Source organism: Lentinus tigrinus (genome assembly GCF_003813185.1).
Source record: "Lentinus tigrinus ALCF2SS1-7 unplaced genomic scaffold L226scaffold_14, whole genome shotgun sequence".
Lineage (NCBI taxonomy): Eukaryota > Fungi > Basidiomycota > Agaricomycetes > Polyporales > Polyporaceae > Lentinus > Lentinus tigrinus.
In genome coordinates, this window is record NW_027137923.1 from 623,009 (window position 1) to 641,934 (window position 18,926).

An 18,926-nucleotide genomic window follows, 5' to 3' on the forward strand; every position below is an offset into this window, starting at 1 on the left:
GGCGCCCACGTGGTCCTGCCCACTGCGCTGGGTCGTATTGCCGCCCGCCATGGCAAAGATCTCCACGAGCACGCATTGCCCTCCTGAATCTCCGCCGCACTTGCCAGCGTCCACGCGTGCAAGGAAACTCCGAGGCCTGGATTGCAATCGTCTCCATGCTCAATACATCAATACACGGACGTGCAGATCACACGCGGCTCTTACGCTACACACCCTCCACACCGAACCAATTACACCGAATCGATCGAACTTGCAGAATACACGCATCCATGCGAGACAAAACCGGGGAAAACCACTGGCCGAGAACATGAGCGACGATACCAGATGCTGCTGACTGCGGGACCTGCACGGAAATACACGCCATATCGTCAGCGCAGTACTCGCGGTACCGGACCCCAGAACGACTCACCTGCAAATAGACTCCTTTCTACGACTTCACCACTATTCCGCCGTCGACTCTTTCTGCGCCGCGACCCCTCCTGCCGCGTCCTCCACGTTTCTGACCCCTGCCCCGACCGTTCTCGCCACGCTTCCTGCCATCACTGCTTATGTTGTTGGTGCCCTGGCGACGAGAGGGTTCTTTGACGAGAGGTGCTTCGGTGTGCGCGACCGGCCCGGGTGCCTGTCCTGGGACGCCAGGCAATTTGGCGCTAGGGGTAACAGTGCGCGTCTTCTCTCCAGGGACTCCCATGTCATCCATGTCGTACCGTGTTCCGAAAGTGTCGCCCAGCAAGCTAAGAGATGCGGCGCTGACATTCGCCCGACCCGACGGCGATAGGAACAGATGAAGCCCAGTAGCATCTGTAGAGCCTCCACCACTCGTCCGAGATTGAGCGGGAGGCGTACTAGAAGCGTAGTCTTCCTCTAGGACCGTAGAGAGCCGACGCTGAGCCAGTCTACTGAGCGGAATCGACCGCATGTGCTGGGGTAGACCATTTGCGGAAAGGTCATGCGAGAAAGGCGCTGCGGCGCCATCGAGACGTCGAAAATCATTCGACGAGGTGATAGCTCCATGAGGCGTGTTAGGCGGTACCTTGGGCACGATCGGAGACCTATTGACGTCGTAAGATGCCTGCGGTGGTACAAGAGTCTGCAAGGCGTCAGGCACGACTCGGCGTCGAGTGTACTCTGCGGCAAGACGAGGAGGGAGCTGCTGAGGGACGATGAGGTTGATGTTCGCGGCCGGAGCGAGGCGAGTGTTGCCGAGGGGGCGCCTGAATGTTTGCTGAGAGCCTTCTAGATGAGGCGGCACAGATTGTGAGAGAAGATCTGGCTTGAACTGCGACAGGCCGGCGGTAGCGAGAAACTCGGGAGACAGGAGCCCTCCATGGTAGGGCGAGAATGAGGACGACCAGACCGGCGACGTGGAGTTCGGCGGAGTAGGCAGGAGACTGTGCTGGAATTGTTGCTGGCGATACTTCTGAGCCATATCTAAACCGGACGTGCCGAAGGCGGGGGATTGAGAGGAGCACTGAGATGCGAGTTCTTCTATTACGATTGGTGAGCGGGATGACTTGAGAGCGTCCAACAAAGATGCGGCAGAGGACGAGGTAGAGAGAGAGCCAGAGGTTGTCGACGGAGAGATGCCGTGCTGCTTGAGGCGTTCTTGAGCGAACAATACCGTCTGCAAGTCTGGACTAAGGTCATGCACGAGCTCAGGAGTGGGCATGACATTGTAGAATGGCGACTGCCAGCCAGTACTCTGCGAAGCGTAGTAACCGGGGTGAGTATTGTCAATAGCAGAGGCCATCAAGCGACCCAAGTCGATAGGCTCCGAGTGCTTCAGAATGAATTCCGGAGGTTGAGACGGTTGATGATCGGGCGCGTTGCGCTGGCTCGCTGTGCTCGCGGGCTGAGAGACCTGAGATTGACGAGGCGCGGGCGTCGCTGTAATGTTACCACCAGGGCGGGTATTGACCACCTTGGTCGATTTGGGGTCCCGTTTCGTTTGCGGAAGTGGACGAGTAAAGTCGGTGGTGGTTGGAGCGGAGGACTTCTGTGAAGACGTCTGTACGGTCGAAGACTTTGGTGCTGGACGTAAACCGGTCGTTTCGTCGCTGTCCAGTCCCCAAATAACACGAGGGAGACTTTCCGGCTCCTCGATAATCGTACCTTCCGCCCCACTGCGTAATGTGTCAGCAGAGTTGTTATATGCGTGAGTTGAGTGACTCGTACGAAGGACAGCGCGCATAGGGCAGTGATAACGGCCCGTGCAGCGCTGGAATAGGGCGCGGCGGAGACTTCGCCCACGAGATCCATTCTAAGGAGCCAATACCATAAGACCGGTGAACTTGGGGAGAAGCCTGGATCATACCTTCGTCGTCTGAGTCAGGAGGAGACTCGTCGCTAGTACGCTGACGAAGGAAGTCGTTGGATAGTTGATTGCTGTTATTCGCTATGATGACGACCGAGTCCGGGGAGGAAGGGGCGGACGGAGTGTGCGGAACGTCGGTAGCCTGCGAGCGAACGCGAACTCGGCTGAGCTCTTCATCTTCCGACACGAATATGTCACCAGAGCCATCGAAGCTGTTGGAGGATGCGTCGGCGTTCCTGAGAGTGGTTATGGGCATGGAAACGACACGGGCAGATTTCTTCTCGAGAATCTTCTTCATGCGGAACCTGGGTGTCGCCTCGGGCAGCGAGACAACTCGAGCGGTGGGTTGTCTGTCCGCAAGGGCGGTAGGTCGGTTGACAGATAGATGCTCCGTCTTGAAGGCGCGAGTCGTGGTAGTCATGGACTTATCTGCAGAAGATGCCGACTCGAAGGAGAGGTCGGGCTGTTCATGGGTATATGCGCTACTTCCATCCATAGGCTCCCTACAACGATCAGAAAAAGGAGGAGACGCGAGCTCTGCGATTCGTGCGGCCTCAACTTGCAACCACGAGGGCGATTCCATGTTGGGGGATGATAGGGGTGTCGACATAAGCGTATTGCGGGCGGTGGCATCAGTTTGAACGCCGCGTTCTGCGTACTCTTTGCTGGCGTGGTGGCGGTCGGTCGATAACATTGCATTCAAGTGCGTTGAACAGAGGGGAGAGGACGAGGGGTCGAGTTAAACATGGACGTCGCTGGTCAAGAAGTCAAATCGCGGAGCCCGAATAGGACGACGCGTCTCGTCACATTGTGACGCAAGTTCCAAAGCGGAGGTGAAGAGCTCACGATAAGTATGCTACAAACACTAGCGCAAGTTGATCAAACAATATGGGTGGGCTACAACGCTGTACATATATACCGCGACGCTCTCCTTCATCGCATCATTTTTTCTGGAAGAAGCTAGATAACTTTGCCATACCCTTGATATTCGCCTTTTTCAACTTCTCTACACCCGTAGAGCTCTTCGCCTTGCGTTTCTTGTTGTTTCCAGCATCCTGGGTCTCCCCGCTGTCCTTGCTCTCCCTCGCTTCCACTGCGTTCATGTTGACTGCTGCAAGGGCCATGGCTTCTTCCTTGAGGACCTTCATGTATGCGTTGAGAGAGGCGAAGCTGCATGGGAGAACAGCGTCAGACGCGCGGAGTGGATGATGCCTAGGAGTGGCGCACTCGTATGATGATAGGAGCTGATCGTACACGTCCCGAGGAAGATACTGTGACACGAGGTCGCAGGCATACCGCAGACGGCCACCTGGAGATTATGCATTGAGTTGATGGAGAGTCAGCGTGAATGTACGGGCTTCTCACCGGTCAAGAGCTCCTCCTTCCCATCTTCCAGGAGGCCATCCTTCGCGAGTCCTCGCGTCATCGTACGCGAGATCTCGCATACATCCTGGTGAGACAGTCGCGCGACCTTGGTCCGCAGGTACGATTGTACGCGTTCAGAAGAATAACGGTAGACCATTATTTCCGGAGTGATCTCTGCATACCCGTGTATCAGTATAGTGCATCTTCAGCAAGTGCAAATGACTACCTTTGTATTCGCAAACGCGACGCATCGCGGCTTGTATGCATGCCAAGTTCGACAGGAACATGATGTCTTCGGAGGATATCATGGAATCTGCACTTTTTGGGGCGGTTGTTGGTGACGACGCGAGTTTATTCGCAGCATCCTCGATAATGTCCTCTAGAGGCCGGAAGTTGCCAGGACCGTCTGTCTGCAGTGGGCGTAAGGGATGCGGAATGGTGCGAAACTGGAGCAGACGCACAGGTAGGGTTGCTTGCAGTATGGGTATCAGTAAGAAAACGGGATCAACGGGGATCATCATGAGCAGCTTGCCGTCTATGTCCGTGTCAACCGTGCCTCGCCAGGATGCGATTAACATGCCTTACCTTCGACGACTTCGTTCGACATGAACCAGGATCTCTGATTTGGAGGGGACACCGCTTGTAGCTCCAGTATTAAGCTCTTCCCTCCTTGTGGTATCTCGTAAGGCAAGTACAACGAGGGTACACCTGAGACGCGAATGGTTGGACGAGATGTCGAGACACGAACGGATGGCAAACGTACCATTGCGCGGATGAGGAAGCCTGAGAAAGCGTAATCCCGCAGACTGTTCTGTTTCCTTGCGTGCAGTACCTCCAAGCTGTCCGTATATCGTCTGTAGAAGGTCTGTAGGCGACAATGAGAACCGAGCATCACGACGCCGGATGAGCAAGGTTGGCTAACCAACAGGCAGGACTCCGACGTGGCAGGCCATGATGACGTTGCAAGTCCAAAGAAGGATTCAGTAGATGTCGTATGCGTTGAAACGCGGGTGGGCAGGATCAGTACAGAAAAAGCAGGAAGAGGCACACGTTGAGGAGAGACGGAGGAATAGTCGGACGCGCCTGTGGCTGCCGCGTTCGCGTTATATGCTCTTGTTTACTCGGGCGCTTTGTTGAGCGGCTCGTGCAATCTCAGTGACCTGAAAGAAACGATCAAAGTACTACGGTAGTTTGCATACCTACCAGGTATCTGTTGCCTCATGGAATCGGTTTGGTACTAGACATCCTGAAAGGGTGGTCATCAGAGGTTTGTCTCCTACTCCTCTCTCGGTCGACGTCGTAAATATTATTATACGTTCAATTTTACCGCCGAATACTTCATATGCGTTGGCTCCGCGAGACAGCAAGGGTACGTCCGGTGCTGCACTGCGCGAATATGTGCATGTATGTGGTTTGTGTGTGAGCATGACCAATGGTCTTTGCCCTCATGCCATCTAGGTTTTTTTTTTGGATCACGGGTATATTGCCTAGACTACGAATACACGCGGTGCTTCAACAGCCGTCCGCACGATGCAGGGTTTTACAATGTCCCCCACGAACATATGTGCGAGTTCCAGCCTTCGGACGAGGGCTACAACCGACCCGGAATACAGAATGCGAAGTGCCGCATGCCATCTAGGTTGAGAGGCGCTTATGAATACACCATATAAACGCGTGGGACGATCCCTTGGTTAGGAACCACCCACAGGTACAGTGAGCTTGAAGTTCAAGGCTTAGTGGACGATGCAATGAACATCGCGGAAATATCAGAAGATAGCTCAACATCTGCGAGTGCCAGCTTTCCGAGAAGAATCATCCTAAATGCAAGTCGTAGCTGTACACGGAGGGGCAGGGTTCCACTCACCTTCTTCCGCACCGGAAGTCAAACGCGCACTACGCTTGTGAGTAGATGTCAACCTCTCGTTGAATGCACTGGATTGTGTTGTTTTTTGATAGGGCATGCGCTGGCGCGATCGCAGTTCGCGGGGACGGCACCTCCGCGCTGCAAAGCGTCAGTGCAGCCATAGTGATCCTTGAAGAGGAGGAGTGCCTCAATGCAGGTGCGTAATCGTGACCTCTCTCTCAACATCAAATGACGCTGACAGGTGTATGCACAGGATATGGTTCCAACCTGACTCTATCTGGAACAGTTGAATGTGACGCCTCTATCATGGACGGCCGCACTGGCGACTTCGGAGCGGTAGGCGCAGTACCAGGCCAGTTGCCTTCACATAGCACATGAGTACGAGTATCTGACATGCCACATCCTCAGACGTGCAGAATCCTATACTCTTAGCACATCAGGTCTTGCGATATTCACGGAAACCGGACCCTCTCACCCGGATACCTCCATTGTACGCGATTCGCGCCTTCGGAGGATACCTTCATTCCCATGTTGAGACTTGCCGCAGACTTCTCGTATCCATTGGTGCATCGGAGTTCGCACAGATGCAGAGACTTCAACGCCGACCTGCAGCGGCCATGATTTCTCCCCGTGCGCGACAGGAGTGGATGAGGTGGAAAAGCCAACTGGACTCTGCGCAAGCTCCAAGCCTGAGTGGTGCGCTGGACCCAGAGTCACTCGACACATCTCAGTCTGTCCCGGCTCAGCTGGATGGACTGCGCAACAGGCAAGACACGGTCGGCGCCGTCGCATGGGATGCCGCTGGCGATCTAGCGGCTGGCGTCTCAAGGTATCCCACCCTTCATCTCTGTGCGGTGGTATTGAGGTGCTAACAAACGAACAGCGGCGGGCTCCTACTCAAACTCCCTGGACGAGTCGGCGAAGTAGGTCTCTGTAGCATTTACTCTCTCCACGGCTCTTGGCGAGCTAAGCGAGTTGGGATCGGGTCAGGCTGCAATTTACGGCACCGGTTGTTGGGCGACGCGTAGCGTTGCTTGCAGTGTTTCAGGTAAGCACCAGAGGGCCCTACGTGACATGCGACGGAACCTCAACTCGGGTTGCGGCCCTTCCCTGCAGGAGCTGGAGAATACATCACCCGGATGTCCCTGGCACGGACAATATGCGAGGCCGTAGAGGCCGCTGGAGACGAGGAAGACATCCATGAAATCCTTCGTCGAGTTCTTGAAACAGAGTTTCTCAGTGCGCCTTCCTCCGCTCTGTTGCTGTCCAACTGGCTCATAGTTCCGCCACCTGCACTGCTCCCGTATATCGCATCCGCAGAACTCTGCTCCGAACGAGGGGAAACATCGCCCCAGGCCGGCATTATCCTGCTTGTCAAAGAGCAAGACGCCGCCGGGCAACCAAAACGTAAGTCCCATCCCATCGCTCTCGCGTTCTCCCTCGCCCGCTGTCACGTCGTACTTCGAACTGAAGTAGCTCATATCCATTACGTCCGTACGTTACTACTCCCGCGTCAGCTCGGCTTTGGTGCGCATTCACCACAGAGAGTATGGCCGTCGGCTTTACAACGTCCCAGAGCCAGAAAGCCTCCGTACGTCCGGCGTGCGCTGCCCTGACCGAGTGTCTACGCACTAATCTTCTTTCTGTCTTCCCCGTTCCCACCTCGATCTGGCCGTTGACAGGCCACAATTTTGCGCCGGCCACCACGAGCTCCTGGGAACAACAGCCAACCTTCTGCGTATATCACCGCTCTACCGCTTAGTCCCTGAGTACAAAGAGCAACGCTCAGCAGGGTTCGGACGTAATAATATACTGGGTCTAGTCCCTGCCCGTCATGTGCAACTCTAACTCTAAAGGGTGTTGGGCCATTCCATACTTAAGGCCTTAAGGTTTGAACCTCGAGCATTGCACCGTGTCCCAGGCAACAGCATGCATATCCGCAGATCGCCCAATATATCACAATATATCACGGGCTCATAAGGCACCTACTACGTCCACGCAGCGAGCCTTCGATGTCGATTCTTCTACTTACGAAACACACGGCGAACTAGTTGACCACTCCGCAGCTCATTTCTCCGGCACAATCACCGCCGACTCGTATCAGGCTTCACTGGGAAAGGTCCAGACTACAGCTCTTTGCGAAATCAATGTCGTTCGGACTCCGACGACGCGCGCGCGCAAATGACACAATTAATTCCAAAAAATCGAAAAATTCACGGTGTCCCAAAACATGTACTCTCTCTTCATGTTTCGTGGCAAGGAAGACATCTTATGTGTTCCAGCATCGTCCGGGAGCTTGAACAGGGCGTCTGGGAGCTTGAACGGGGTGAAAAGCATGGATGGATGATGAGATACGGAACCTGTGTCATCAGCTGGTTGCCAGCTCATGGCCAGAGTTTGCCTTCGCTTCTCCATGAGCTGATGGCTGTAATTGTATCCCAATGCACGCTATTCTGTCTGGGCTGCGTATAGAGGCTGAATGCATGGGATGCATACCTGTATCTCTTTCTCTGACCGCCGCCATGAATTCCCGCTTTAGGCGCTCGAGCGACACTGGGAAGTTGTTGTCTGTAACCACACATAGACAGCTTTCCTGTCTGCGAAAAGTGAGCAGCGGAGGCCAGGATAAGCACTCTAGTAGAACTGAGCGGTTTAATGGAGCTTCATTGGCACGGAATTGCGTCTTGGAGGCTGCTTGATGACATTATGAGCTGGATGCTCTATCTCTTGAACGGAACCATCTACTACCTCCGTTCAACTTCACAGGCTTGAAGATTTGTCCCACAAATCCTTGTAACTAAGTATGCCAGGGTCAAAGATGAATGAAAGAGGCGCAACTGAATTATAAGACTCGGGACTTGGTGGCGCAAGGTAGGCGCTGTCCGGCGCTCCCTGCCACCAGTCCACATCCGACTTCCTTCGCCGGCTGCGTCCTCAATTCTTGTCGGATTTTCTTGAAACTTGCTGAGCATTTAGCTCCCAAGGTGCTCAAACGATACATGTAGTTTGATGCAGATAGGAGCAGTAGGTAGCCGTGAACGGCGCAGACACGGAGTTTGATTTTTTCGATTTTTTCGAATTAATCGCACGCGCGTCGTCGGTGTATGACGGTTGTTCGACTTTCCACAACATCCAAACTGACAGCCAGTGAGAACTCGGAGACACACGATGCTCTCCTAAGTGGTGCCGGTCCTCGGCAGCTATGCTTGCGTTGGAATGGTGTAGACCGCAAGAAAGGCACCGGCAGTCACAATGCCACCTAATATTCACGTCTGCGCCGACCATTTGATGTGCAATCTCCGTAGCTGCCGGTGCAAGAGGTACTACTACCATGACGCTAGACGCCTCATAGCGACCTTCGGAGCGCCTTGTTATCGTCTTGGAGCGCAAAAGACTCGATCAACTTCCAGGTGGAGAGTCAATTAGGACCGCGCACCCGGTACCGTCATGTGCTGTCAACGGTGAGGCTTCGTAGCTGGGCCTCTGCAGCCGTGACAAAGTCGCTGCATACAACGTCTAGCGTGAACATTCTACTCGAACGACTCGATGGAGCCAACCGTCTGTCCCTATGTGGTAGCTCACAGGAATCACAATGATCGCTGGCATTGCGTATGCTGGCAGTGCCGCGACATACGCAGCTATGAGGTCCGCCGCGAGGCTTCGTCATCATGTTTCGTCTCCGGGTTGACGTTGAGAACTTGAGGCCCTACAATCTGTTGTGTGAAGGCTTGGCAGAATGGTATTCTGGGACCTGGTTGATGATGGTGCTATGACTCGAACCTTTCCAACTGCGATCGGGCTACGACCGTCGGACACCAACATGCATATTGCACTCGGGTGTCATTTAGCCTGGCCTAGCAGGCGTCGCGGTACCGTTCTTTTGTGCTAGAGGCTTGGTAGGTGGTGCGGCCGCTGCGAGGGGCCGGGCATCTCTAAGACGCTGCAGGGTCTTGATGGGGAACTTCGTCCTGCGCACAATCAAGCACGTTGCCAGGGTGTCAGCAAGCAAGTCACAGTAATCGAAGCAGCGGAGGAAATGCAATCAGAGAAAGCGGCGAGGCGAGAAGCGGCGAGAAGAAGTCCAGCTTCGGTCGAGCCCCGGCGGAAATGAAGGAAGCACGAATATGACTTGGATCAGATGAAACTCACCGACACGTCGAACAGACTGGCACAGGTTGACAAAATACTAGCGGAGGAGCAGTCTGAATTGAGTCCGAGTGTTCTCATAGTGAGAGTACGAGCTTACTGGACAAGCATACGGAGCACACAAATCCGATCTCTACAATCCTCTTGTGACAGAAGCAGGCGGCCCGGAAGTCCACCCTGTCTTGAGTGGGTACGGAGATCAACTGCCGTATTGCCGGTGGTGGCAGGAACGACATCTAAACCGACACGACCTGAGTCCCAAGTTCATCAGCAGTCATCGCTCGTCAACGACGTACTATCATGTACTGGAGAAGAGCGTCCGTTCTATCGACCTGAACGTAGGCTCCTCCGGTCAGATGTGCCGCTTGCTGGAGAAACACGTTCTCTGCGCCGAAGATCTTGCATACGTCGATGGTCACTTTCTGTGCACACATCATCCTATAAGCGAGACAAAATGTTGCTAGGAGTGACCCTCACCAGCTTCTGGGCGGAGAAAATAGAGTTCATGATGGGAATGTATGTGGACGACTGGTCTGGGGAAACTGAGAGTACGAGTATCCGTGGGTCAACTGACGCAGCAGCGCCCTCCATCTCCGTGGAAGAGGCTGACGAAGTTGTTATTGCCCTATTGATATCTGGGCGTGGACACACTCTCAGAGGAGCAGCTGTACAATGGAGAGGGGAGTACTCACAACAGAGTGCTTTGGTCAGACAGCCAACCAGGCCGATGGGTGCTACGAAAGGCAGCACAAAGCTTGAGATCAAAACTCATAGCGGATGCATGCCACTCACCTTCTTCCGTTGTGCTATCATATGACTCCAATCGCTCCGCTATTAGAGTCATGAGTGTCGAATCAAGGGTCCTGAACGGTCGATAGGTGTTCGCATCCGTGCTCTCAGTCCTCGCGCCGGTGACCTCTCCGGTTGACGAGTACAGCATGCCACTGCATACACAAAATTCAGTGTGCATGAGACTGAATCCCCGGCTGCAAACCACGTAAGGGTATGGACGTACCTCTGCCCTGGCAACGCTCCGAACACCGCCAACGTATTCTCATCTTTACACGCAATGTGTGCATTCAAAAAGGCAAGAAGTTGGGACAAGAATGTATGAAGCGTGATTCCTGTTGGGTTTACAGACTGCGCGCAGAGAGCCCACTGCGTCGGTGAGAGGTCGAGGATGACACTGAGATGCGAAGGTTTGTCCATGTTGGTCGGATTAATTACTGGGCGGCGAGTAGGCAGAATAACCGCGCTTGCATACGATGTTTCAAGAAGACTTGGCAGCTAGATAATGGAGGTATGGACTCAAGCTAGAAAGCGGACATCGCAGAGCAAGTCGAAGATCGCGGTGCCACAGGGGCGTCCGACGCGATTTGCGCGTCACAGGAGGAGCGCCGGTAACGGTTAAAGGACCCACAAAATACGACAGACGAGTTATCCGGATATATATTGCTGCCAACGACGATTACATACACGCCGAAACCCTTAGCCTGTTGACCATCCCAGCTCATACTTTGGCAAAGGTACGACAAAGACCTCCCCACTGTCCTCCGGCTCTCCCATCCACCTCCAACACGGTGCACATATTAAGAACGGACTCTCGCTTAGTCTTTTGTCGCCGACAATTGAATAGACCGCGGGCACCTTCGTGCAGATGCGACAGAAGTCCGACAGCGGGGGCGTGATCTGCGTCGTGAGCGGGTACCCCCCTTGCGGATCCGACGGGTGGCGAAGGCTGTTGGGATTGCAGATCAGCGACGGTGAATGGGCAGATCGTCAAGTGCTTACCGAACGGATGCTATTGAGAAGAAGTGTTCACAATTCCCGGCATGGAGAACCCAATAGGGCTCATGTAGCCGGATGGTTAGCGAGGAGAGCTTGGTATCGTGCATGGACGGACCCTTGGAAAGCTTGCCTCTCCTGTTCTTTGGCAAGGATTGCAAGGTAATCACAAGTTTGCTGATCAATGGATGAGCGACCATTGACTCGAATAGGACAACTAAGAAGCTTACTCCGCATAGTCATCTTCGCTCTGACCGTCGCCGTATAAGACGTCTCCTATACATATCACTGCCCCCCCACCACTATCCACCTCCATGTCGTCCTTACGACGCTGTCCCTTGTAGGTGTAGGCAGTGATATTGCCAGACTCATCGCGGACTTCCTGGGGTAGCTCATTAGATGTACAAGGTATCGCCTCAAACAAGTCCCCAAGGGTCTGCGACGCGAGAAGAACATGCTGAGAAGCGCGTGTCGGTATCTTCTGGCCCCATGACACTCGTGTGTATATCGTGACAAACACCAGCGCATCTTCGGACTTTGCTTCGGACGTCGGACCCGTGCCCATCCTCTTCTGCAGGACATGTTAGCGAGTAGGAAAGAGAACGGAACTGTGTGAGGTACATACCACATTGATGAGCGTATTGTAGTCCGGCTGTCTCGGGGGCCGGATGAATGGCGCAGTATGCATGGTTAGCCTGGAGATCGCAGTGACTCTGAGACTTCGACCGCGAATAACATGGGGATTATTGTACTCACGGCCAGCAGTTGAGCTTGATCCCAGCATGTTTCTCGCGTAGAGCTGTAACTTCAGGAGCTTCCTCAGCGGGTTCAACAAGGGTTGGCCTCTTGCGCTTCCTCCTTGTGGGTTCTGCAGTCTCGTATATGGCGTAGACACTGGCTTCGTGCGTTCGTGTCACATGGCCCATCAGACGCGGGTTGTGTACGGTACCTTCAAGCATGGCTCGAAGGTCATCAACGCTGTGCTAGGCAGCGTGTCAGCCTCGCATGTGCTCATCTACGCAGAAGACTCGTATTCGGGGGAGAAAAGGGGCGTACCGACACTCTGCTTCGATGTTCTCCTGTTCATCCGCGATCAGGGACGTCCATATCCCCCTAGCCTCTGAGGGGAGTGCAGCACTTGGCTGCGGAAGTGATCTCTGTTCTTCTGTACCGGCGTCGAGCTGTCTTGCAAGGTCGAGGAAGGCAGACAGCTGCAAAGGCTCAGAGGGGGGCCCAACGTAGGCTTCATGGGCTTGAGCGGGAGTGAGACTCATGACGCGTGACGACGAGAGCGGACGTCGGCCGCGATACGACGCGATGCGACGCGCCTGCAGGCTTGGCCTCGAGAGAAAGTTTGTCAAAGAGTCGCAACGGAAGAGTGGTTCCGCGCGTTTGGGGTACCCCGTGGGGTACGATGAGGAGGAGTGTGATTGCGGCTTGGAGAGGAGGTCGGGGTAGCCAGGTCCGGCTGCATTCCGAGCGGGCGCTCTGTAGAGAATATAGCCGTCGCCCGAGTTTGCTTTCGACCACCTCGTCCTCCATGTTGTCCTCAGCTCGTCGCTCGCTGCCCCAGACGTTGCGCGTACGGTCTTCGGTATCGCGTGTGCAGACTGCTGCTATCTCTTCTATCAGTCGTTCTTCCGGCCCGCTGTTCCAGAGGTCCCCGCGCTCGGCCGCGACTGCTCCTAAGTCTGCCTTCGTCCGCAACATGTCTGCCTTCCACGCCGAGTCTGCGGTTCGTCCTGAGCCCGACAAGGTGCTTCAGGATATCGCCGACTATGTCCACAACTACAAAATCGACTCCCCGCTTGCTTTCGAGACTGCCCGACTGTGCTTGATTGACACCATCGGCTGTGGCTTGGAAGCGCTGAGGTTCCCCGCATGCACGAACCTCCTGGGTCCGGTTGTGGAGGGAACGGTCGTTCCAAATGGTGCGTGGATGGCAGCTATCTCCCCCTATCCAGTCATCCAGATGACAGTCGGCAGGCACGAAGGTTCCGGGCACGAACTTCCAGCTTGACCCCATCCGCGGCGCGTTCAACATCGGTACCCAGATCCGATGGCTCGACTACAACGATTGCTTCCTTGCGGCCGAGTGGGGGCACCCGTCTGATAATCTCGGTGCCATCCTGGCGGTCGCCGACCACCTCGCGCGCAAGGGCGAGCCCCTGACTGTGCACGAGGTGCTGGAGGGGATGATCAAGGCCCACGAGATTCAGGGTGGACTTGCCCTCCTGAACTCGTTCAACCGCGTCGGTCTTGACCACGTCGTTCTTGTCAAGGTGGCCAGCACCGCCGTTGTCTCCAAGTTGATGTGCGTATCATGACGTCTTTCCCCAGCTTAGCTTGACACCCCCTTTTTTCAGTGGCCTCGACCGTGCTCAGACGATTGATGCCATCTCGCATGCATGGGCGGACGGTCAGTCTCTTCGTACCTACCGCCATGCTCCCAACACCGGTTCGCGCAAGTCCTGGGCCGCAGGTGATGCCTGCTCCCGTGCGGTGAACCTGGCCTATCTCGTGAAGCGCGGTGAGAAGGGCATGCCTTCAGTGCTCACTGCGAAGACGTGGGGCTTCTATGATGTCCTCTTCAAGGTCCGACACCCTATTTTACCTCCCTTGAGCAAGTATTGACGTCTGGATAGGGAAAGCCGTTCGAGTTCCAGATGCCATTCGGCTCCTACATCATGGAGAACGTGCTCTTCAAGATCTCCTACCCCGCGGAGTTCCATGCTCAGACGGCGGTCGAAGCTGCATGCATCCTTCACAAGAAGCTCAAGGAGTTGGGCAAGTCATCTGACGACATCAAGAGCATCCGTATCCGCACCCAGGAGGCTGCCATGCGCATCATCAACAAGAAGGGCCCGCTCGACAACTTCGCCGACAGAGAGTACGCAATTTCGTCTGTAGGCTGATCTGCGACCAGTTCTGACGTCATCATGTTGTAGCCACGACATCAACTATATGGTCGCCTACCCGCTGATCTACGGCAACCTTACCTCGGAGTCGTACACCGACGAGGCCGCCAAGGACCCGCGGATTGATGAGCTCCGGGCCAAGATCACTTGTGTTGAAGACCAGCGGTTCAGCGTCGAGTACCACGAGCCCAGCAAGCGTTCTATCGGCAACGCCCTCCTTGTCGAGCTCAAGGACGGCACCGTCCTCGATGAGGTTGAGATTGAGTACCCTGTTGGCCACAAGCGTCGCCGTGCGGAGGGTACCCCCTTGTTGTTCCAGAAGTTCGAGCGTCACATCGCCCCGCACTTCTCGCAGGAGCGCCAGGAGAAGTGAGTCTAGTCTCAGCTAGTCTACCGCTGTCAGTTCGTCGACACTAACTTGTTCCTCCACTCTCAGGATTCTGAACACGGTCAACGACGCGAACTTCAGCAAGCTCCCTGTCGACCAGTTCACCAACCTCTTCGTGAAGTCTTCTTAATCGGACACGAAAACAGGTTTGACGGCAATTGCGATGAACGTGGACGACATTTTGCATTCCTTACATGTCTGTACCATAGTACATGGAACGATGGGTCATTTCTTACTGTCGATACGAGTGTGCATGCCGCCCTACATTCATCCAGCAATGTCCGGGGCGGAAGATCTGGCGACCTCGTGTGTTCCAACTTCCCCGACGGTTCGGGAGTCGTTCCTACCTTCCAGACTGGGTTTCTTGCAGGGTTGATCGTAGTATGAGGACGGCTATCATGGAAGAATTCTGACGGGAACACGTCGAAGCCCGTCGAGAAGCACAATTGGGTGTGGTCTGCACAACGTGCTGCCCACGCGGTGTCGTTGCGGACAGTGCGCAGTGACTGTGACGCAGTTTAGCACAGCGCCCGTCCCGGCGCGCACACTTGTTGATATGCCCTGCGACGCTCCGCGACCAAGATGTATAGATGACTTTGCTCGCTGTTGCCCGCGGTCACCAGGCCTTCTGCGCGGCGACGGCGCATTCTATGGAAGCGGAGGCTTCCTACGATAACATATGGACCGATAGTATCCATGCGTGCTGCACTGGCTTCGTACCGATCTCCGACGAACGCCTTCCCTGGCTTCTCTCGTCCCATTCAACCTGCTAATTGCTAATGAAGACATCCCCATGCATTTTGCTCGATCCCAGGGCGCACACAAAGTCTCACCTACTGCCCTAGAACGCAGTCAGAACCGCTGAGAAGACCGCACGATTCTTGGAGACGTGACTAGAGCAGAGGCGAACAGGCACCAGGACCGTACGTACATGTTATGCCACCACTAGCTCACCTCGTGTTCTCTTCTGTTATGTACTCTCGCGGGCTGCGTTCTCCCCCGAGCCCAACGGTGCGCCGTGCATCGCGCATGTTGTGGCTTATTGCGGGGGTGCGCCAGCCGCGTTTCGAGGGTCTGATCACCTGGAACGTCCATATTCCAAGCTTGAAGCTGCCCCGCCGCCGTCATTACTTTGAGCCTTCCTGTTCGGTATTTGCTCTCCGCCCAACCCCTCAGGCAGCAAACGTTGTGCCGTGACTCACGGCGACAAGACTGCGAGAGTGATGGACGGCGCAGCCTATGCAGCGAAATCTTCCCGGATCAGTACGTACATGTTCTCGTGCGACGTGCCTCCAGAGCCTCGTGTGTAGCGTGTCGTCCACAATACGATGGCCCTTGGACCTAGTGCGTTCCTTGGGTCAATGTGCATAATTATGGCCATTCCAGCAGCCCGCGGAGAGTCGGCGCACGGGCATGGCCCGCCGGGCCCAGAGCGCCGTGCAGGGCTGAGCGGGTGTACGAACGAGTTCCAGATATGTCCGTCCGTGCCACATGCTTCCGGCAATGCCGTGAAGACTAACAGCGAACTGACGTCTCACGTCGCCCTCAGAAGTCTGAACAGAGTTCAAAGCGCAGCAGAAATTCGAGAACGGTGCGGAGTGCGTTCAATGGATCGAATTGAATTTGCAGTGGATTACTGGAAGACACGCTGAGTGCCCGACCGGACTCGGTGTGGGAAGGCTACAACACTGATACGGTGCCATTGTGGAGGACTGTGGACGTCATGGCGAGAGCGTGAGGGGCGCACGAGAATGATCAGTAGTACTCTACTGGTGCTAGTGCTAGCCTCCGAACGTTCGGGGATTCCTGTCTAAGCTTGTCTTCTCGTCTGCCCAGTCAGAACTTGGACGGCGCGCTCCCACCAGAGCCGGCCTCCGCCACACCGGAGAGCGGGCGTTCAGCATTCTCTTGACGATGGAGAGCGGGGCGCTGGGGTCATCTGCATGCGGCGTAAGGGTGCGACGCGCCCCCGAAATCATCGGCACCGCGATAGCCTAGGACAGCCTGCGCTCGCTCCGGCATTTCAATCAAGTCAATCGCGGAGGAGGCGGATATTTGCGGCTACTCACCATCAACAGGCCTGTCTCGATAGCGCACTTACGCCCGGCTACTCGCCGACTGGGCGGTCTTTACGACAGTATCGCTGTCAAGCAGAGACCTGGACTGAATATACCTCGCCTCCCGCGTTCGTGTGGGACCTGTGCAGACTGTCGACGGCTTCGGGGGCGCTCCGAGGAGTTGAGACGCAGTGAGTCTCAGCGTGCACAGTGCCCTGTGCTCGTCGTGGGTTCGGATGATGCGCCGACGGGGCGACTCGCGGGGCTCGCGCCATACAAGCACTTATTGCGATGGAGGGGGGTCGGCGGCCGCAGCGCCTGTGATGGTCGAAGAACCAAGATGTTCGCATTGCGCTGGTACATCATCATGGGCGTCCGTCGGGGGCAGATGGCTTCTTCGACGATTCGCGAGCCAAGCACGCAGAGCAGTCACGGTGGGGGTGGGTTGCCGGTTCGCGGGATGTGGCTCCTGAATCTGCGCAACCCTGCACTTCTCCATTGAGTTGTAGGGGACTGCAACATCATCGGTGATGCGTGCCAGTGGATCGTGGCCGCCTCTGCCCGGTGGAGGGTTGAATTCGTTCTTACGCTTACGCTGGCCTCCTTAGTGGTCGGACTGGGTAGGGCCAGGAGTCTACGGGTGTTCAAGGGAGAAGCCCTTGCAGTAAGCAGTCAGCATGTATGCCGTACGGTCAATGATAGGGGGACCGTGTCATAGTTACGCACTGGGTGTGTCCTGATGGTGATACCTCCAGGCTCCAGGTTCCGTGTAACCTGCAGTCGGCACGGATCGTGAGACGTCGCGGAGGTCGCTGGGTAAGGGACGATCGCGCCTGTGCTCCCTCCATGGCTCGCGGATAGTTGGGTAACGGGCTCTAGCGGTGACGTCCGTGCACGGTGCAGGAACCTAATCTGAACGCAGCAGTGTACAGCCCATATGCCCCTGCCAGTGGCCGCGGGGATGCCACACCTGTGCAGTCCTGGTGAGTACGTACCTCCCTTCCTTTGTGAGGCAACCAGCACTTACGGAGATGGCTTGATGCAGATAGTCATATTGTGTGCAGGTTCGTCATTCCGGTGATTGAGGGATGCTGGGTCCTTCGGCGAGGACCATATGCCTACGGTCCACTGACGGCTACCGGGCAACAAACCTTTGATTTTGGATATTGAAGTACGTCATGAAGGGAGCGTCTCAGGTTCGCCGAGATGTCCTGGAGCCTGAAGCCTGAAGCCTGACGTACGACGTCCTTGTCTCGGAGGCAAAAACGATGTGAAGGAGAACGGCATAAGATCTCTCTTCACACTCACCCACCCAAGAGCCCGCCCGTCGGATAATATTACGCCCATCCGGGCAGAGTGACCCGGATGACGCGCACGGCGGCGGCCTAGGCGGGATTAGTCCATCAGCCGCTAGTCTTAGTGCGCTGCCCCGCAGCGTGCGGACGCCAGAAGCCTGGCAGTCAGCTTCCGTTGTCCTCGAGTGACGAGCGGTGACGGAGTTCCAGTGCCCAGTTGTCTGGTCGCGAAGGAGCTGGGCTGGTGAATGGTGATCGCAATCTGCAGCATTCCGCATGCATTGCGGGGTCTGGTACTTCGTGTTTCGTGTTTCGGGGGTAAGTAGAGACTGTGTGCGAGCAGCGTCGTACAAAGCCTCGCCTTCCCGTCACCCAGCGTGTGCTCGCCGCTCGCCGGTCGGGAGCCAAGCCCCGCGTGCCACCCGCTGTCCGCCCCGATTCGGGGGCTCGGAGGGGGCGGCGGTCGCATCGACTCTCACTGACCCGCCCGCCAGACCTCTTCAACTGTCCACAGTCCGGCGAGCCCCGGACGCTGCTGGCGGGAGCTCGGAGGTCGAAAGGTTCACGGTCAGCGAAAGGCGGCTGAGGCGGCCCTGACTGTGCCGACTGACGGAGAGCATCGGTCTCGCTAATTTTCGTCCCGCGAAAGTTCATGGGCCCGTCTCCGTCTCCGCCGCCTGCTGGCTATCCAATCTCTAAAGCTGATACCCGGGCCCCCGAGTGCGACGAGAACTCGCTCGCCCGCACTCGCCTCCCGCCACAAGGGCCACGGCAAGCTCGTACTTGGCGCAGAG

At 55.9% G+C, this 18,926-nt stretch overlaps 7 protein-coding genes across 7 annotated transcripts; 2 read left to right on the plus strand and 5 right to left on the minus strand.

Moving 5' to 3' along the window:
* Positions 1 to 281: 281 nt before the first annotated feature.
* On the minus strand, positions 282 to 2,897 carry L226DRAFT_613655 (uncharacterized protein; the record flags this gene model as incomplete). The annotated part of the gene is made up of 4 exons (XM_067686531.1): positions 282 to 343; positions 410 to 2,123; positions 2,176 to 2,260; positions 2,315 to 2,897. The coding sequence occupies 3 exons, from the start codon at positions 2,895 to 2,897 to the stop codon at positions 428 to 430; spliced, it is 2,364 nt and encodes a 787-aa protein (XP_067534878.1). The 3' UTR covers positions 282 to 343; positions 410 to 427.
* A 285-nt stretch (positions 2,898 to 3,182) lies between these two features.
* On the minus strand, positions 3,183 to 4,735 carry L226DRAFT_509540 (uncharacterized protein). The gene is made up of 8 exons (XM_067678218.1): positions 4,602 to 4,735; positions 4,443 to 4,544; positions 4,265 to 4,387; positions 4,141 to 4,214; positions 3,906 to 4,089; positions 3,680 to 3,853; positions 3,542 to 3,623; positions 3,183 to 3,484 (listed from the first exon to the last, which is right to left on the minus strand). The coding sequence occupies exons 1-8, from the start codon at positions 4,630 to 4,632 to the stop codon at positions 3,256 to 3,258; spliced, it is 999 nt and encodes a 332-aa protein (XP_067534879.1). The 5' UTR covers positions 4,633 to 4,735; the 3' UTR covers positions 3,183 to 3,255.
* Positions 4,736 to 5,392: 657 nt separating this feature from the next.
* On the plus strand, positions 5,393 to 7,365 carry L226DRAFT_560924 (N-terminal nucleophile aminohydrolase). The gene is made up of 11 exons (XM_067683396.1): positions 5,393 to 5,580; positions 5,636 to 5,739; positions 5,797 to 5,895; positions 5,952 to 6,033; positions 6,091 to 6,372; positions 6,427 to 6,466; positions 6,534 to 6,591; positions 6,660 to 6,782; positions 6,864 to 6,950; positions 7,061 to 7,134; positions 7,226 to 7,365. Exons 1-11 carry the CDS (start codon positions 5,501 to 5,503, stop codon positions 7,310 to 7,312), a joined length of 1,116 nt encoding a protein of 371 aa, XP_067534880.1. The 5' UTR covers positions 5,393 to 5,500; the 3' UTR covers positions 7,313 to 7,365.
* Positions 7,366 to 9,019: 1,654 nt separating this feature from the next.
* On the minus strand, positions 9,020 to 11,029 carry L226DRAFT_535761 (transcription factor Tfb4). The gene is made up of 8 exons (XM_067680980.1): positions 10,705 to 11,029; positions 10,482 to 10,633; positions 10,382 to 10,423; positions 10,167 to 10,324; positions 9,986 to 10,111; positions 9,790 to 9,925; positions 9,693 to 9,729; positions 9,020 to 9,511 (listed from the first exon to the last, which is right to left on the minus strand). The coding sequence occupies exons 1-8, from the start codon at positions 10,896 to 10,898 to the stop codon at positions 9,388 to 9,390; spliced, it is 969 nt and encodes a 322-aa protein (XP_067534881.1). The 5' UTR covers positions 10,899 to 11,029; the 3' UTR covers positions 9,020 to 9,387.
* Positions 11,030 to 11,177: 148 nt separating this feature from the next.
* L226DRAFT_571748 (uncharacterized protein) lies at positions 11,178 to 12,748 on the minus strand (the record flags this gene model as incomplete). The annotated part of the gene is made up of 6 exons (XM_067684591.1): positions 11,178 to 11,427; positions 11,481 to 11,651; positions 11,705 to 12,045; positions 12,100 to 12,169; positions 12,231 to 12,452; positions 12,531 to 12,748. 6 exons carry the CDS (start codon positions 12,746 to 12,748, stop codon positions 11,178 to 11,180), a joined length of 1,272 nt encoding a protein of 423 aa, XP_067534882.1.
* Positions 12,749 to 12,982: 234 nt separating this feature from the next.
* Positions 12,983 to 14,937, plus strand: L226DRAFT_535763 (2-methylcitrate dehydratase). Its single transcript, XM_067680981.1, has 6 exons — positions 12,983 to 13,405; positions 13,461 to 13,788; positions 13,841 to 14,069; positions 14,120 to 14,364; positions 14,423 to 14,761; positions 14,829 to 14,937. The coding sequence occupies exons 1-6, from the start codon at positions 13,015 to 13,017 to the stop codon at positions 14,908 to 14,910; spliced, it is 1,614 nt and encodes a 537-aa protein (XP_067534883.1). The 5' UTR covers positions 12,983 to 13,014; the 3' UTR covers positions 14,911 to 14,937.
* Positions 14,938 to 16,389: 1,452 nt separating this feature from the next.
* On the minus strand, positions 16,390 to 16,887 carry L226DRAFT_535764 (uncharacterized protein). Its single transcript, XM_067680982.1, has 2 exons — positions 16,850 to 16,887; positions 16,390 to 16,784 (listed from the first exon to the last, which is right to left on the minus strand). The coding sequence occupies exon 2, from the start codon at positions 16,757 to 16,759 to the stop codon at positions 16,562 to 16,564; it is 198 nt and encodes a 65-aa protein (XP_067534884.1). The 5' UTR covers positions 16,760 to 16,784; positions 16,850 to 16,887; the 3' UTR covers positions 16,390 to 16,561.
* Positions 16,888 to 18,926: the final 2,039 nt, after the last annotated feature.

Bases quoted from the DNA above. Each gene is read 5' to 3' on its own strand.
- L226DRAFT_509540 (XM_067678218.1), bottom strand. From the start codon at position 4,632: ATGGCCTGCCACGTCGGAGTCCTGCCTGTTG. The intron at 4,545-4,601 runs GTTAGCCAACCT...TGTCGCCTACAG, and splicing joins CGTCGGAGTCCTGCCTGTTG to ACCTTCTACAGACGATATAC. The intron at 3,485-3,541 runs GTGCGCCACTCC...TCTCCCATGCAG, and splicing joins CAGCTCCTATCATCATACGA to CTTCGCCTCTCTCAACGCAT.
- L226DRAFT_560924 (XM_067683396.1), top strand. From the start codon at position 5,501: ATGCAAGTCGTAGCTGTACACGGAGGGGCAGGGTTCCACTCACCTTCT. The intron at 5,581-5,635 runs GTGAGTAGATGT...GTTTTTTGATAG, and splicing joins GTCAAACGCGCACTACGCTT to GGCATGCGCTGGCGCGATCG. The intron at 7,135-7,225 runs GTACGTCCGGCG...GGCCGTTGACAG, and splicing joins CCCAGAGCCAGAAAGCCTCC to GCCACAATTTTGCGCCGGCC.
- L226DRAFT_535761 (XM_067680980.1), bottom strand. From the start codon at position 10,898: ATGGACAAACCTTCGCATCTCAGTGTCATCCTCGACCTCTCACCGACG. The intron at 10,112-10,166 runs GTGAGGGTCACT...ATGTGTGCACAG, and splicing joins TTTTCTCCGCCCAGAAGCTG to AAAGTGACCATCGACGTATG. The intron at 9,512-9,692 runs GTGAGTTTCATC...GATTGTGCGCAG, and splicing joins CCAGTCTGTTCGACGTGTCG to GACGAAGTTCCCCATCAAGA.
- L226DRAFT_535763 (XM_067680981.1), top strand. From the start codon at position 13,015: ATGTTGTCCTCAGCTCGTCGCTCGCTGCCCCAGACGTTGCGCGTACGG. The intron at 13,406-13,460 runs GTGCGTGGATGG...GACAGTCGGCAG, and splicing joins GGGAACGGTCGTTCCAAATG to GCACGAAGGTTCCGGGCACG. The intron at 13,789-13,840 runs GTGCGTATCATG...CCCTTTTTTCAG, and splicing joins GCCGTTGTCTCCAAGTTGAT to TGGCCTCGACCGTGCTCAGA.
- L226DRAFT_535764 (XM_067680982.1), bottom strand. From the start codon at position 16,759: ATGATTTCGGGGGCGCGTCGCACCCTTACGCCGCATGCAGATGACCCC.